Source organism: Eucalyptus grandis, chromosome 2 (genome assembly GCF_016545825.1).
Source record: "Eucalyptus grandis isolate ANBG69807.140 chromosome 2, ASM1654582v1, whole genome shotgun sequence".
Classification (NCBI taxonomy): Eukaryota; Viridiplantae; Streptophyta; class Magnoliopsida; order Myrtales; family Myrtaceae; genus Eucalyptus; species Eucalyptus grandis.
The window spans coordinates 51,569,210-51,587,717 of NC_052613.1; the positions used below are offsets into that span (position 1 = coordinate 51,569,210).

At 40.0% G+C, this 18,508-nt stretch overlaps 2 protein-coding genes across 3 annotated transcripts; both read right to left on the reverse strand.

Moving 5' to 3' along the window:
* Window positions 1-1,427: 1,427 nt before the first annotated feature.
* LOC120290778 (polygalacturonase-1 non-catalytic subunit beta-like) lies at window positions 1,428-2,111 on the reverse strand. Its single transcript, XM_039307193.1, has one exon. The coding sequence runs from the start codon at window positions 2,109-2,111 to the stop codon at window positions 1,428-1,430; it is 684 nt and encodes a 227-aa protein (XP_039163127.1).
* Window positions 2,112-6,808: 4,697 nt separating this feature from the next.
* LOC104433538 (polygalacturonase non-catalytic subunit AroGP2-like) lies at window positions 6,809-12,773 on the reverse strand. 2 transcript variants are annotated; one of them, XM_039306181.1, is made up of 2 exons: window positions 12,643-12,773; window positions 6,809-8,017 (listed from the first exon to the last, which is right to left on the reverse strand). In XM_039306181.1, exons 1-2 carry the CDS (start codon window positions 12,715-12,717, stop codon window positions 6,974-6,976), a joined length of 1,119 nt encoding a protein of 372 aa, XP_039162115.1. In that variant the 5' UTR covers window positions 12,718-12,773; the 3' UTR covers window positions 6,809-6,973. The 2 variants fall into 2 exon arrangements, with proteins under 2 accessions (XP_039162115.1, XP_010044627.2); XM_010046325.3 differs by lacking the exon at window positions 12,643-12,773 and adding an exon at window positions 9,160-9,281.
* Window positions 12,774-18,508: the final 5,735 nt, after the last annotated feature.

Consider the following 18,508-nt stretch of genomic DNA (forward strand, 5'->3'; position numbering starts at 1 on the left):
TACGTTAAAAAGACATAAAAAATTCGGAATTAAATAAATAAAAAATAAAAAAATAACCATAACTTTTCGTGAACAATCGCACTGTTTCAACAAGACTTTATAGTTAATTTTTAAATATAAATAAATCCGAATTTTTAATAAATAAAAATAATGATCGTCAGTTAGTGCCAAATCTCGTCCACGTGCGCACTCACATATTTTCGATGTGGGACAAGGCATCTCTTCATTTGTTTTATAAACAAATTACCAACAAGAAAAAATGCAGGGCGGCCCCGGGTGTTGGATGATTTCTTCAACTGGACCCATCACGGATCCCTTCATCAATTGTCAAATGCGCTTCCAATCATCATTGCCACATGGGTCGATCGAATGAATGGTCATGGGCCATTCGACTACGCTGGCCCAAGGGTTGCTTTTCATAACGCCGGCAGCAAGATCTTGGAACATTCGTGTGGACGCCAGCCTTTCCGCTCTCTTTGTTCCTCGGCGACGACGGCCTATCCGAACTCATCTTGGCTAATCTCTACAATGCATGCAAAAGCTTTACCTAAGTGCATCGGTTGAAGATGCTGTTCCCGACGTTATTTTGAGGGGACAATGTTCTGATTTAAACCTGAATTACCGAACTTAAATCAAAGACTTGACCGATGAGATAATCCGTTGAGGAGTGCCACTCGCTTTATCTTCTTCTAAGCTGTTGCACTTCGGTCGCATATACTTATCGAAGGGGAAAAAAACAAAAGAAAAGAACTTCAATTAGTAAATCACTCGATCCATAATGGCAATAGAGACAATAACTGGGACAAAAAAGAATTTTTAGTCTTGATATAGCCTTCTTCTTGAGTTATCAATTTATGCTGATGTTAGACATGAAAAAATTTGCAAAAATGATTAGAAGTAGCTCTGTGTTACAAATTCAATGAAGATAATTAGCACATGGTATCTGCACATCTTGAATCAAGTGAGATTGATCAGTGAGGTGCTTCACCCCATGTCCATTAATCTCTTCTAATTCCATTTGTTTTGATGTCAAGGCGCTGATGGTAGAGATATAAGAAGGAAAACCAAATTTAAAAAAAGAAGAAAAATCTAACGATGGTATATTACAGTTTGGGACATGGAGTCATGTTATGTTCTGGAAGGAGATGGGTAATAGTGAGTACTTCACATGACAAACTTTTTCACATGCACACCACAATACTTACAAATGCTAGATCAAAGTCACACAAACACTTGACAATTACTAACCATAATAACACACGCACACTCACACGATCATAGTCGTGTATATTAGATATCAGATACCATATTAGATAATACTTTCAAGCAAATGATGACTTGCAATGGAGCCATCGGCCAATTTTTCTCGGCCTCTAGGTCCAACCTATATTACTCAATTTGATCCACACTTCATTTTTTTTCCATTGCTAATTAGCCCTAGTCCAGACCGCATAATCCCCATAGATCCAGTGGCAGGCCTCGATTCGACCAGGGCCCGACCCGAGCGCAAGAAATGCCTCGTGATTTGGATTCCCAGCCGACGTGTCCATATGACAGACTGCGATGCCGTTGTTGATCTTGGACTTGCACACGGGATCCAGTATACCCACCTCGTGAACGTGGGGTGTTGGAACCGCATGACAGTTATAAACCAGGCAAGGAAATAGACTATCGTGACATGCCACAGGCGCACTCAATTTACTCCCACCTATCCTTTTTACTCGTCCAATCAAGATATCACGCTTCGACCCTTCGTCGCTCTTCGTGGCATGAAGCTTGATGTTGTGGCCAAATATCAAGGTGGCAAAGTCTATCATGTCCTCAACAGAACTAACACATCGCTTGGTCTCACCTTGTGTCGGTGCTTTCTCGCACAGGCCAAGTGTGCATACCATGATCTTCTCCATAGTCGAATCGTCCCTAGCATGGAAGATTTGCTTCAGCTCGGCGATCTTCGAGGTCGAGAACGGTAATCCAGAGGAAATACTGTGTGGCAAAAATGACCTTTCGGGAGTTTTGGAACGAAGATCTGGCATCGGGATCACATTCCCACTTCTCAGCGTTGACTGCCAAAAGTATTTCCCTGGCTCCACGCCTTTGTTCACGTTCATGCCACCGGCCAGTGTTGTGGCACCATTAATGAAATCGTAGAAAACACGACCGTCCTTGCCAACTTGATGGGATGATAAGTCCGGGAAGCAAAGCAGTTGTGCTGCCTTGCAGAAAGATGGAAGGTGGTCGGAGATAGCATCTTTAGCAACGAGCCGGGCTAAAAGGGCCGTTTATGCAGTAGTTAAGGGTGAAACTTTGATATAAGCAGTGGTGGTATGGCGAGGTTGTTGGTGATTTGTTCGTTCCAGTAAATGGACAAGGTATTCATTGGGAGGGATTGAGTTGGCATCGCTGAATAGGGAGTCGGCGTTGGTAGTGGTTCCAGCCGTGGTGGAAACAACCTATAGTGGGATGAAAGAAAAATCGGCCAGTGACTAAAAGATTAACATTGCGCAACCGAGCTAGGATGTTTTTGTAAGACTAATTTTGAATAAAACCTAATGATCTCGATCTATCATTCTCAAACAAATATGTGCATAATTCAGTCGATTTGTGAAAACGTAAAGATCGACATACCTCCAGCTATTGATAAAAATTTGCAGACGCGGAAAATCCTAAAACCTGGACGGATCCACGAAACACAATCGATTTGCGGATATGGAATCACTAGATTTGTACGTCCTGTTCCACTAGTTAATACCTCTCAAATGTGATGGTGTGTTTTTTGTAATGATAGAGTTTGAATTAGATGACTTAACATTTTTATTTTGTTTCTTACGTTATCGACGTCTTTCATCAAGACCATTATGGTAACATATTAACGAGCAAATATCACATAATAAATGCGGATAATAAATTGGGCAATAAATTGGAATTAATTGGAAATACAATATTAGGATCACATTTCAAATATTAGGATCCTAGCATGATGAGACCGCCTTTCACGGCTTCCTTATGTGAGGTGAAAGAATGTTCATGGAACAATGAGGGTTAGAGAAAAGACCTTAGCGCTATTTATAGAGTTTTAGCCAGGTCCTCTCATCACAAGCCCGGCCCAACTCGGCCCACAGAAGCTAGACCCATATTCAACTATTAAAAAAATCTTATATCTTATCTTATTACCCCCATCTCCTTTTGTATTAGACCAACCTGCTTAAACTGTAAATTACAATCTCAATTAATGTAATCCACATCAAGAAAACTTTTACATTCTCCCACTTGGGCTATATTAATTGAGGCTGTACGGAATGTGCGCACCTTTATGTTGGTCTAGTGATTATTCTTAATAGTCAATCCTATCTTATAATGTCTCAAACATCGAATCATAGCGGTAATTGCATGTACTTACACAAAGCCTTCCATGGTCACAGGTGCTTTAAACTTTACTTAAATTGATTCAATATAGTCGTGTGGCAAATGAATAATACTTCATAAAGAGTAATACCTTATGTGTCATCCCCTTTATCGGTTGTTATTCTCGTCTTAAGTGTCATAGAAAACCAGATGTGTCATAAGTGAATATTTTTATGGTTCTAATGAACTCACATATGTCTTATCTTTATGGTTAACACATTTTTATGTGTAATCAAGGCATGTACTCAATGCCGATAAACAAATGCTCTAACCTTTCACTCAAGGCTTACACGATACCTTCAATTTCACGTAATCAACTCAATATGGTGACAACACATTTATGAACACTTTATTGAATGGGTAATATATATGTTTTATTAGAGCAAAAATCAAAACAGCTTCCACTAAACAGTAACATCCAATGATACTTCTCAGTCCATGTTCATGATATGTTGTTCAAGTACACGAGAGCGAAAATCTTTAGTTAGTGGGTCTACAACTACATTATCTATGGAAACATGCTCTACTGTAGTGTCACTATTATGTGTCTAGGGACTCCTAAGCTCAAAAAATAAGTTGGTTTGTGGGGAACTCCTAAGTTCTAAATAATAAAGAGCGAGGCATTAGATTTTTGTTGGACTCTAGTCATTCTATCATCACGTGGAATCTGTAAGGTGTTTGAGCATAAAATAAAGGAATGTGATGGGAAAGCCCGCATAATTGGTGAAAGGATGGAATAGAATAGGGGAAAACAAAAACAAAAACACTTGAGAATTAGCTAAAGACAAGAACTACTTAGGTAGTAAGTTATATCAAATTACTTGAAAAAGACTTGATTAAAGAAAAGCATCCATATATGCCTCATATAGGACATGTCTTAGTTTATGAAAAACAAATGGAATAATGCAATATGCCAATATTGTAAAGGACAACTCTTCCCTAATAATGTGATTAAGCAAGAAAAGAGCACCCATCTATATCTCAGATTGGACCTACCTTAGTTAACCAATCAAATTGTGTAGTAATCTGATAAATGTTCAAGATGGGAAACTGTAATTTCACGTGTAGATGAGATTCTCCCCATTGCCTCCATATATGTGCATGCTCTCCAATAGATAAACTGTGTCACTGGCTAACTAGTCATGAATTAGGGTTAAAGTAATTGTGATAAGATGCTATTATGAGTAACCTAATTATAATCACTTCTACAAGAGATAAATAAAAATCTCCAGGAAGTGTGCTTACTTTACAGGGATTAGGAAAGGAAAGGACTAAATGGTTCATTTGCAAAATGAAACTACATTAGAGAATATGCATAACCCATGTTTTCTATCATATGATGTTTTGGTGGAAATAATTAACCATATGATAGGAGGATATCTCTCTCTATGTGGTTCTTGGTTCCCATGAAGAACCCTAAGCCGATTTATCCAGAGTCCACAATCTCACTACTACTCTCCATATGCAAATAGCCTATCTACCTGATTCACTGTGACTTCTTGATTAAAGCCTAAGAACTTTTATCCAAACGAATTAGATTATCTTTGTAACTTGACCCAGTGAACTGGATAAAATGGGAAACAATTTGCCTATTGCAAACCTAGAGATTGGTAAGTCAGAAATTGGAGTTCATTTGTTTGAATTCCAATTACCGTGTACAAGCTGCTCTAGTCAGAACCACCTGCGCAGACCACTTGGACTATTCATGACACTTGTAGGGTTTTCTATAGGCTTCCAGGTAACCAAGCCTCTGCTCTCATGCCGTCAACTGGTAAATACAGTAACTTGGTCCCCATGCGATCTCGATGATCTCTCTTGCATCCCAACGACAGTATACATCTAAAGACCCTGTATTTATCGATGCACAGTCCATAAAGTTTGGGATCGCATGGACAAAGGCGGGTCCACCCCGGATGTGTATGGTATCTTTAATTGGACTGGACATCTTCTCTGTCGACCCCTCTTCACCGATGTCAATTTTGCTACTACTATTCATCCAGGACACATGAGTCGATCACTGCCGAGCCAGATAAATGCTTATCCAAGAAACGAGGACATCGTGAGTGCCATTCACAAGCGATGCAGGCCCAAGGGTTGCTCTAATCTTAGCCCACAACAAAGTCTTCGTAGTAAGGTGATGCTAGAAAGATCCCGTCCGTTTCCGCGGCAATTTTCATTATTCCATACGTAATAAATTTTTGAAGAAAATCGGTAAAAGGTAAAAGTATAGCTACAAACATAGAGATTTCTCAATCATATGATCAGACCAATCGAAGGGCTCCAACCTGCTTCATTCGTCAATTGATAGATTTGACGGTAGTGAGGGCTTATTAGGTTGGGACAGAGGTGGGGGTGTCCCTATCGTAAATGTGTGTCCACCCCTATTAGTTTCGTAAATTTTTTGTCGGACATTATTATACAAACTATCAAGTTGGGACTCTTAACCACTAGTTTCGCAATCTGCAGTTAATTAAAGTTTCATATCAAATGTTCTCTACCAAGTGGAAGAAATAAAACTTAATTAGTTTTGTTAATATAACTTGCAATTAATAAGTATCATATCGAATATTCTCTGCCTTCTTTTGTTTTTGAAAAAGGTCATGATTTCCTCTTGCTCAATCTTCTAATGGGTAAGTTACATTTATGGATATCACCCACAAGAAACACATATGTTTCAAATTTTGAAGGGAAAGTGTAAATAAAAGTTAGATTTGGATAGAATTTCCTCCTAAAAGATTCTATCGATTGGAGATACACTTGCCATCAGTCTTGCGTTTGAGCACAAAACAAAGTAGGGCGATGGGAAAAAAGCCCATGAGACTGATGAAAGGCTGGAAGAGTATAAGAACAAACACTTTGGAATTAGCTACAAACAAAAACTATTTAGGTAGTAAGTCACATTAATCTAACTGATAAAAACGCGGTTAAAGAAAAGCAATTATCTATGCTTCAGACATGGTAATTCTTGGTAATGCAAAACAAATGGCTTAATGCAAAATGCCAATTTCGCAAAAGAAAAAGTGGGAAGTGCCACTTCAAGATTGAACCAGGCAGCACTTGTTCTTCAACGTCAAGCGTAAAAGCGATCACGTTGGGACTCCCAACCACTAGGCCACTTGAACTATTTTTGCAGCTTTTCACTTTTTTCTTTTATCGAAAAACACTGCATTCTTATCTGTCTCTCGTTCTTATAATAATAATACTGTGAAAATGGTTATTGGTCCTCGTCAAAAGTTGAAGAAAATTCTCGAAGATAGTAACGCAAATTGAGAGACAGGAGTTAGGAAGATCTCTAAACGCAAAGGACAGGAGAATGCAAAAGACTTGAACAGGTACTCAAATCACAAAAAAAAAAAAAAAAAAAACACTCGACATTTACTGACCATAACGACTGTTTCACACCAAACACAAACACGTTGTTATTGATATCGGATTCAGATACCAAAATAGGTTGTAATGCAAAGCAAGAGAGGCTTTCGGTCGGAGGTAGCTAGAGACCAAGTTCTCTCTTGATCACCAGGCCGAACCCATGTTTATTCCATCTTGACCACACTTCGTTCTTCCATTATTACTTGGCAATTGTCCACATCATGTTATTCTCATTTATCCAATGGCAGACCTCGATCTGGCCAGGACCCGATCCAAGCAACAGAAATGACCCGTGGGCAGGGCTCCAAGTTGATGTGTCCATATGACAAATGGCGACACCGTGATTGATCATAGCCTTGGATTTGGGATCTAGTATGTCTGCTTCGTAAACTCGGACGTTTGGAAATGCATGACAGTAATAGACAATGTAAGGAAATAGACTCTGGTGACAGGCCACGGGCTTGCTCCCTTCGCTGCCCTCGATCCTCTTGACCACCCCGATCAAGACCTCCTGCTTCGACCCTCTGGCACTCTCCGTGGATCGGACCATGACGTCATGACCCAAAACCGAGGTGGCGAAGTCGATCATGTCCTCGATGGAGGCCACACACCTCTTGGTTTCGTCTTGGAGTGCTGCACCCTCGCACAGGCCTAGCGTTTGTGCCATGATCTTCTCCATAGTGGAATTTTCAATGGCATGGAAGATTTGCTTCAACTCAGCGAGCTTCGAGGTTGAGAATGGCAGTTTGGAGGAAATGCGGCGAGGCAAAAATGACGTTTTGGGAAAGTTATCCCGGAGGTCGGGCATTGGCATCACATTCCCGCTCTTCAGCATCGACTCTCGAAAGAACAAGCCCTGCTCCATGCCCCCATTTACTTTCTTGTCATCAGTTGCCACAATTGTATCCGGGGGTGGGCCGCGGGGGTATACTTTGTATAGTTGGGCGTCAATTGTCTTTGCGACCCCATAAGATGATGAGTTCATGAAGCAGAGCAATTGCGCCTCCTCGCAGAACGATAAGAGGTGGTCCGAGATGGCGCCTTTGGCAACGAGTTCGGCGAAGATGGTCGCTGACACGGCCGTCAGAGGTGACGCTTTGGTGAAGAGGATTGGTGGCTTGGGAAGGTTGTTGGTGATTTGCTCGTTCCAGTAATGGACAAGGTATGCTTTGGGAGAGATCGAGTTAGCCTCGTCGGCGAGGGAGTCGGCCTCGGGAGTGGCCCTAGCGACGGTGGTGAGGACCTATCGCAGGACAATCCACAAAAGAAAATCAAAGAGTGACTGTGAGCTAGAAGTTTATATAATCATGATTAGAATGGACGTCATGGACTTAAGTAACTGAGTAATGACATAATTATGGAAGTAAAATAGACATACGGATAAATGTAACGAACATATAAAAATGTACAAGTCACGTGACACGAAATTAGAACCGCATATAGCATGATTGGAATTATCTTTACAATGAACATAGATGACCCAACAATTTATTCCTAACAATCATTAATATATGTTATCTAATGCTAATGTCTTAAAGTAGTAACGTCATGCTCAATCACTTCAAATGACTTTTGCAACTTACATGCTTTCATATTATCAAAGCATTATATGTTGACTTGATTATCTACATTTCGTTCACATTTCTTTTTTTTTTGGTGACCCAGGATCCACCAAGCCTAACTTTCGTTTACACTAAGCCAGCCTACGGCTCGTATAGTGTGCGGTGCACTTCAAACCAAGGGTCAATACTTGAGACAAAGCTAGCACGGGACTCACCACCATGGTCCCCCACTTAAGACGTGTTAGTAACTGCAGAGTTTCGATCCCAGGACCTCTCAATAAAATGCCCAAAGCCAAACCAACTCAGTTGTCTACCGGTGGGTTTTCGTTCACATTTCTTTGTTAGTCTAAAGAACACATAAACACAATTGATCTACTGACATGTGTTAAGATAACCCAAACAAGATATACATATTATATAATATATATATACCTTTTTGGTATGAAGATATATATAATATCATGAGGTTTAATTTTGATACACACTAACATGTTTAGCTTCTTGCATGCGTAAATTAAATTGAATAGTTCTTATGAAGCCTGGGCTCCCCATTTGATCGGATAACCTGTGCACTCTAAACCAGTATAGAGAGATTAGGTTAACAAATAATGGATGAGAAGTAATTGCCAATGGAGTAAATGGCCGCAAAATTTTTTCAGCAATTCTTAGGTAAGAAGTATATACTAATTAAGCACGAGATAACGAATTAAACATATAGCCCTGTCTTTGCATGAAAACACAGAGAGAGAGAGAGAGAGAGAGAGAGAGAGAGAGATGGGCAGTTGGGTGCGCATGGATAGTAAAAGCTTGACAAATTACTGACATGGAGAGAAGAGAGGAGGAGGAGGTGGAGGAGGAGGAGGGAGGTGAGAGCCATCGTGCTGAAACTGTTGTGCATGTATTTGTTCAATCAGGGAGCGGAAATGCTGATGATTGTTGGAGGGTTTGGTTGATCGAGCCAGAAATTTATAGGACCAGAGATTCGATAAGAACAAAACGGATAAAGCGAAAGGAACAAAACCACTGTGTTTCTAGTTCAACACGCAAATGGTTTCGAGGTCAACTTGCAAATGGTTTCTAGCTCAACTTGCAAATGGTTTCTAGCTCAACTTGTTATTGATTAAATTCTAACTCAGCCTAAAATCAGTGTTGTTTGGACTTAAGAAGTTCAATTCCTTATTGCATAAGATGTCCATTGTTTGGAGTTGGCACATAACCCTTGTCCTCTTTAATAAAATCAAATAATGACTTTCAGAAAAAGATATTTCATTGTAAGAGCAATTCCGGAGCAAATTCCAGCAAAACAAAAGTAAATTTAGTTTTTACATTTTTATCATATGAGAATCATTCATGTGAAGTTTTTAGGATTTTAGAAGTCTAATATCGTATTAGGAGTTTTTATTGAATTATCTTTTTTCAAAGACAAACGCTCAAAAAAAGTATAAAAAAAAAAAAAAAAAAAAAGTTAGCAATGATCTGATGATATGTAGTTTATGTAACCGAGAAAGTGCAAACAAAAGATAACGTTGGGACTCCCAACGAAAGGACTGGGCCAATTGAACTTTATTTGCAGCTTTTCACTTTTTCCTTTTATCGAAAAACACTTCATTCTTATCTGTCTCTCGTTTATATAATAATAATACTGTGAAAATAGTTATTGGTCCTCATTGAAAGTTGAAGAAAATTCTCGAAGATAGTAACGCAAATTGAGAGACAGGAGTTAGGAAGATCTCTAAACACAAAGGACAAGAGAATGCAAAAGACTTGAACATGTACTCAAATCACAAAAAAAAAAAAAAAAAAAAAAAAAAAAAACACTTTGACATTTATTGACCATAACGACTGTCTCACACCAAACATAAACACGTTGTTATTGATATCAGATTCAGATACTATATTAGACTGTAATACAAAGCAAGAGAGGCTTTCGGGCGGAGGTAGCTAGAGACCAAGTTCTCTCTTGATCACCAGGCCGAGCCCATATTTATTCCATCTTGACCACACTTCGTTCTTCCATTATGACTTGGCAATTGTCCATATCAGGCTATTCTCATATATCCAATGGCAGACCTCGATCTGGCCAGGACCCGATCCAAGCAACAGAAATGACTCGTGGGTAGGGCTCCAAGTTGATGTGTCCATATGACAAATGGCGACACCGTGATTGATCTTAGCCTTGGATTTGGGATCTAGTATGTCTGCTTCGTAAACTCGGACGTTTGGAAATGCATGACAGTAATAGACAATGTAAGGAAATAGACTCTGGTGACAGGCCACGGGCTTGCTCCCTTCGCTGCCCTCGATCCTCTTGACCACCCCGATCAAGACCTCCTGCTTCGACCCTCTGGCACTCTCCGTGGATCGGACCATGACGTCATGACCCAAAACCGAGGTGGCGAAGTCGATCATGTCCTCGATGGAGGCCACACACCTCTTGGTTTCTTCTTGGAGTGCTGCACCCTCGCACTCGCCTAGCGTTTGCGCCAAGATCTTCCCCATAGCAGAATTTTCAATAGCATGGAAGATTTGCTTCTGCTCAGTGAGCTTCGAGGTTGAGAACGACAGTTCGGAGGAAATGCAGCGAGGCAAAAATGACATTTTGGCCAAGTTATCCCGGATGTCGGGCATTGGCAGCACATTGCCGCTCTTCAGCATCAACTCTCGAAAGAACTCGCCCTACTCCACGCCCCCATTTACTTTCATGTCATCAGTTGCCACAATAGTATTGGGGCGACGGTAACTTTTTTGGTATGCTTTCTTTGTTGGAAATTTCCTATAATATGGGCTTACTTTAATTAATTGATTTTCTATAGCACTTTAGTCAACATGTTTGGTATTTATTGATCTTGGTGTTTTACATTCTTATCATCTGTCGCTGCGACCCCATCAGATGATGAGTTCATGAAGTAGAGCAATTGCGCCTCCTCGCAGAACGATAGGAGGTGGTCAGAGATGGCGCCTTTGGCAACGAATTCGGCGAAGATGGTCGCTGACGTGGCCGTCAGAGGTAATGCTTTGGAGAAGAGGATTGGTGGCTTGGGAAGGTTGTTGGTGATTTGCTCGTTCCAGTAATGGACAAGGTATTCTTTGGGAGAGATCGAGGGAGCCTCGCCAGCGAGGGAGTCGGCCCCGGGAGTGGCCCTAGCAACGGTGGCGAGGACCTATCGCAGGACAATCCACAAAAGAAAATCAAAGAGTGACTATGAGCTAGAAGTTTATATAATCACGATTAGAATGGACGTCATGGACTTAAGTAACTGTGTTATGACATAATTATGGAAGTAAAATAGACAAACAGATACTTGTAACGAACATATAAAAAAGTACAAGTCACGTTATGCAAAATTAGAACCACATAATAGCATGATTGGAATTATTTACAATAAACATAGATGTCATGAACATATGTTATCTGATGCTTGTGTCTAAAAGTAGTAACGTCATGCACAATCACTTAAAATGACTTTTGCAACTTACATGCTTTCATATTATCAAAGCATTATATGTTCACTTGATTATCTACATTTCATTCACATTTCTTTTTTTCTTTTTTTTTGGTGACGTAGGATCCGTCGGGCCCGAGTTTCGCTTACGCTAAGCCAGCCTATGGCTCGTACAGTGCGCGGTGCACTTCAAACCAAGCGTCAATACTTGAGGGGAAGCTAGCATAGGACCTCACTACCATGGTCCCCCACTTAAGACATGTTAGTAGCTGCAGAGTTTCGACCCTAGGACCTCTGCAATAAAGTGCCCAAGGCCGAACCAACTCAGCTGTCCACCGGTGGATTTTCGTTCACATTTCTTTGTTAGCCTAAAGAACACATAAACACAATTGATCTACTGACATGCGTTAAGATAACCCAAACAAGATATACATATTATATAATATATATATATATATATTTTTGGTATGAAGATATATATAATATCATGAGGTTTAATTTTGATACACACTAACATATTTAGCTTCTTGCATGTGTAAATTAAATTGAATAGTTCTTATGAAGCCTGGGCTCCCCATTTGATCGGATAACCTGTGCACTCTAAACCAGTATAGAGAGATTAGGTTAACAAATAATGGATGAGAAGTAATTGCCAATGGAGTAAATGGCCGCAAAATTTTTTCAGCAATTCCTAGGTAAGAAGTATATACTAATTAAGCACGAGATATCGATTTAAACATATAGCCGTCTTTGCATGAAAACAGAGAGAGAGAGAGAGAGAGAGAGAGAGAGAGAGAGAGAGAGAGAGAGAGAGATGGGCAGTTGGGTACGCATGGAGAGTAAAAGCTTGACAAATTACTGACATGGAGAGAAGAGAGGAGGAGGAGGAGGTGGAGGAGGAGGGAGGTGAGAGCCATCGTGCTGAAACTGTTGTGCATGTATTTGTTCAATCAGGGAGCGGAAATGCTGATGATTGTTGGAGGGTTTGGTTGATCGAGCCAGAAATTTATAGGACCAGAGATTTGATAAGAACAAAACGGATAAAGCGAAAGGAACAGAACCACTGTGTTTCTAGTTCAACACGCAAATGGTTTCGAGGTCAACTTGCAAATGGTTTCTAGTTCAACTTGCAAATGGTTTTCCCTTTATAATTACAAATAAGTATTTGGCGTCGTGTGCCGGGACTACTCCCGCTGGAATCAACATTATAGTGTTTCGTCCGAAATCCACACATTATGCACATGAATGATTATGGAAAATAGGAATAAGTGCATCAGGTTTTTCGCTTTTTCAGAGGAGTGATACTATTTCTTTTTTTGTTTTTATGTTTTGAAAACTATATGAATTATATATGTTATAAGTTAAGAAATAACATATGTTGTTGCATAAAATAGGATCGAACATTTATTGCCATTTTATTTGTTTAAAATGGGGAGTCATCCTTTAACTTCAGTTTGAATTGATTGCTTGTAAATGATTTGTGAAACCTTCTATGAAAGAATCATGAAAAGTTTATGATTTATGAATGTGGTTTTTGAGGCGCTTTGAGATATATATATCGAATAGTGAAACGTTGTGATTTGGTTTTTAAACTTGAATTGTGAGAAGGATTTTGATTTTGATTGTGGATTTCCAGAGATTGAGGTTAATGGATTATGCTTAGTGTCTCTATAAACCCATTGAGGGCATGTAGGTATGTGCATACTAATTTATAATATTCTTATTGGTCGAACCACCGACTAATAATTGATGCAAACCTAATTAAGGGAAATTTTGGTTGCCTTGTCACGGACATTATGCATGATCATTGACACAAAAGTGTAATTGAGTTCTAAGATTTGTCAAAATGATACAATTAGGTCCTTCCACCAATTAGTTCAATTTGGCTAACGCTTCTTTTATTATTTTATTAAGATACATGCATCTATCAAGTGCCACATTAGGAAAAAAAAATCGAAAATTTAAAAAGATAAATTTTTAAAATTAAAAAAAAATGAATAGAAAAGGATGATAGGGGGAAAAAAGAACAAAAACTAAAAAAGGGGGCAAGATCTTGCACTTGCATGAAGATGACTCCCCTTCTCCTTCGCCCTTTTCCTTCCATGTGGGGTTTTTATTGGGAACTATTGCAAAGCTCCTCCTTGATAGAAGGCGAAATCAGACCAGAAAAAAAGGGGCTGATGTCGTTGCCCTAGCGTAGACATCTAAACCTTCCTCCTGAACATTTTTTTTTCTTTTTTGGTTTATTGCTACGTTCGCGAGCGTATGAAGTTTTTTCAAATTTTTAGTGTTCCTTATCAAAATTGCGAATTGGAACCGACTGAACTGGACCGATATAGAAAAGGTTGGACTCAGCCCGCAAATTCGAGGGCACCTCTCCGTCGACGCAGCATCTGTGATGAAGGTACAGCTGTGGCGGCAATGGCCAATCCTTTCACGGCCACGGCCAATCCTATCACAGCCACGACAGAATAGTGGAGCCTTTCATTCCCTTCAATCTCAACTTTCGCTCGCAAGTTGAAACCCCCCTCAAAAGAGATTCATTCCCTTCAATCTCAACTTTCGCTCGCAAGAATCGAAACCACTGTTTCTTTGGGAAACCAGAAATGGAGGTCTTGCTTTTTTTTTTTCTTTTTTCCTTTTTTCCCCTTTCTTTTCATATTAGCCTTTTTGATCGAACATTTTCCCATTTTTTTATTTTACTTTTTTTTTATGACCCGGGAATCGCCGTATAGCCGGCAGCCGACGAATGTAAACCCAAGGCGATAATAGCGCAGGGACCCACCTTCCACGGCGCCGCACTTAAGTCGCATAATTGCCCATGTGGTGACTTGAACCTCCCTTCAACCGGGATGGGAGAAACGCCCGAACAACGGGCCCACAATGGGGTGGTTTTCTTATTTTACTTTTACTCTTTCTTTCTTTAATTTTTTTTCCCAAAAGTTTCGTTATTTGATGTGGTGCTTAGTGGACGCTGCGTGTCTCAAGAAATTGTTGAGTATATCTTGAATTGTGCTCCCGGGCATTTGATCTAAATTGAGTTTTGATACTTAAATTGAAATTTGTGACTACCCGACTTGATAAAAACAAATTGAGGTTTAGTGTTGGCCGAGGCCCAAGCTAGTACCTCAACGCTAATCCTCAGCAAAGGTGCAAGGATTGCACCCCGTCATATGGGGCAATATAAATATTATTTTTTCCCAAATTATTAAGTTTAAAATGAGTGATAAAAAGAGTCTTAAGGTTTTTCGAGCCATCTTTAATAATCCTTAAATTTCCCTAGTAGATTTTGCTTATTCTCTCCTTGTAGTTTTTTTCTCATGAGAGTTTTCACGTAAACTTGTGTGTTTTTATTTTTATTTTTCTTGGTTTTAATTTCGTAATAGTTTCAGCTTTGGTCCAACAAAAGTAATTAACATAATCGTGTCAGCATTTTTTTGTCAGTTAAATTATAGAGAGTTGACAAAGGGACTTGATTACACAACTTTGACAAGTTCTACAACCTTATTATACTTTTTGAAAATTTTATGGTTTGATTGCACTTTTCGACAAATTTTAGAACTGGTGTAAGCCAGTACCCAGTCGAGGTGGTTACACTTGTGAGAAAGATGCCCGGATCGATGGTGGTGCTATGAAGGCCAATGCTAGTGCAAATGATATAGCTGTGGGAGAAGCTGATGGAGAGCAAATTTTTCTAGATTAAATTTATATGTGCAATTATTTGTCATGTGAATGCACGCCACCTGTTTTAGCATTGTTTAATTTTAACTTATCCTATTGTTGACTAGAAAATATTAAAAAAATGACCGATTGAGGTTTATGTGCGCACTCACTTCTAGATATCTAGAGTGTCAATTTCACATCAGCATCCTTATTTTTGGTGAGAAGTGCTCCAATTGGTATATTGAGATATTCTAGAGCAATGACGATATATCTGGAGATATTTATGAATTAGGTGGCTCACAATTTCAAGGATTAAGCATTATGGGACAAGCATCTAGGATTGTACATAAGACGTTTTTGGAGAGATACAAATCCATCACCATCATGCGTGTCTTAGACCTTTTGTTATCGATTGTCACCTTACGCATGTATGAGGATTAATGGCCATAGAATAATTGAAAATCTTTTGTCACTCACCTTTACAAAAATTATTTTCTTGCAATAATTGATTGGATCTTCTTTTTTTGGGAAAAAATAATAGAGCACCTAGGACTTAATTATATTATTTTAACTAGTTTTCTTATCATATTACATTTTTGAAAGTTTTAGAATTTAATTACATTTCTGTGATAATTTTAAAGACTTTTAGTGCACTCTTCTTTAAAAAAATACTACTCCTCTTAGTTTGATGACGATGAGACAAAACTTGTGCCTACCTTCATAGAGAGAGAGAGAGAGAGAGAGAGAGAGAGAGAGAGAGAGAGAGAGAGAGAGAGAGAGAGATTTTTAAGACTTTTTAGTGCACTCTTGTGGTAATGCTTGCGGGATAGATGCTGGATCGATGGCGATGATATGGAGGCTAGTGCTAGTGCAACTGGTTTAGCTGTGGGCCAAGCTAATGGAGAGTAAATATGTCTAGATTAAGTTTACATGTGCATTCATTTGACATGTGAATGCATGTCACCTATCTTAACATTGTTTAATTTAACTTATGCTATTGTTAGCTAGAAAGCCACCTATCTTAGCATTGTTTAATTTTAACTTATGCTATTGTTAGCTAGAAAATATTAAAAAAGGACGTGTGCACTTACTTCTAGATATCTAGGGTGTCAATTTCACATCAGCATCCGACATGTGAATGCACACCACCTATCTTAGCATTGTTTAATTTTAACTTTTGTTAGCTAGACAATATTAAAAAAAGGACATGTGCACTTCTAGATATCTAGGGTGTCAATTTCACATCAGCATCCGACATGTGAATGCATGCCACCTACCTTAGCATTGTTTAATTTTAACTTATGCTATTGTTAGCTAGAAAATATTAGAAAAGGACGTGTGCACTTACTTCTAGATATCTAGGGTGTCAATTTCACATCGGCATCCTCATTTGTGGCAAGAAGTGCTCCAATTGGCAAATTGAGATAATTTAGAGCGATGATGATAAATCTGGAAATGCTTATGAATTATGCGGCTCTCAATTTAAAGGATTAAACATTATGAGACAAGTGTCACGGGCCGATCGATCAACTCTTGATCACACGTAGGCTAACCCGTGCGACCTTAAAATTTTACCCCTAAGCAGCCTTTCAACACTTGACTCATAAAACTCGTATGTAGAGAGAGAAACTCTTAGAGAGAGAAGCTCTGGTTTGTGTATTACTTGTGAATGAGAATACAATAAGGGATGAGACCCCTTTATATACAAGTATAAGGCAAACCGTATTCGTAGATCTCCCTTAGATCTAACGGTGGAGATTGCACCTCCCCATCTACCAACTATAAGCATTTATAGCTAACTACCAGCTACTCGCATTTATAATGTATACGTACAAATACAGTATCGTCCGCCCCCAGGAGAATACTCTAAGTCTCGGGGACATAAACCGAGAGTCATTAGTGTGTCACGCCTATGCCATGGAAACCTCTTGGACATGCTTTCTTTCGGGTCGTGACATTCTCCCCCACCTAATCAGGCAACGCCCTCGTCGCGTCTTCGGCATGAAAGGCTTCGATCTCTTTCTTAAACTGCCAAAGACTCTCCTCGGGCTCCCAACTGGCTTCACTCTCTGGAAGACCCTTCCATCGGATCAGATACTCTCGCTTGGGCGCGTAATACTGCTTCCGTATGACTCGATTTGCCAAGATGCTCTCGACCTCTCGATCATACGAGGTTTTTGCCCCGAGTGGCGCCCGATGAGACTCCCCACGATTCGGGTCTTCCTCATCAACTTGGAAATGTTTGAGCATACTTACGTGGAACACCGGATGTACCTTGAGTTTTGGTGGTAGCTCCAGCTTATACGCGACCTTCCCGACCCGTTGCAGCACACAAAATGGCCCATTGTAGCAACGGATCAACCCCTTGTGCACGTCCTTGTAGCGAAGGATCATGTGTAGCTTGGCCAACACTTGGTCTCCTACTTGGAACTCCACGTGCCATCGCTTTTTGTCCGCTCATTTCTTCATGCGCTTGGAGGCTTTGTGCAGACACACCTGTGCCAAGTCCGTCTGTTCTTGCATATTCTTTGTGAACTTGTACGAGGGCGGACTACTCCCCCGGTAACCCGAAGCGATTGTGCTTGGGGTGTTCGGTCGCTGCCCAGTCGCAACCTTGAACGAACTCTGGCCAGTCGACTCGCTCCATTGCAAGTTGTAGGAGAATTGGGCTATGTCGATCAATTTTGCCCAATTTGCTTGCGTCGTGCTCACGTAATGTCGGAGGTAGATCTCCAAAAGAGCATTGACCACTCCGTCTCACCGTTGGTTTGGGGATGCAAACTTGCCAACATATTCAGCTCCAACCCCAGTAGCTTGAACAACTCGGACCAGAAACGTCCCGTGAAGCAAGGATCTCGATTGCTCACGATCATTTGTGGCACTCCCCAATACTTCACCACATGCTTCATGAAAAGTTTGGCCGCCTCCTTGGCCGGACAATCCTTTGTTGCAGGCATAAAGGTTGCATACTTTGAGAACCTGTCAACCACAACCATTAGTGTCCAGCACCCTTCGGACTTCGGCAAGTTGATGATGAAGTCCATGGAAATGCTTTCCCATGGACGT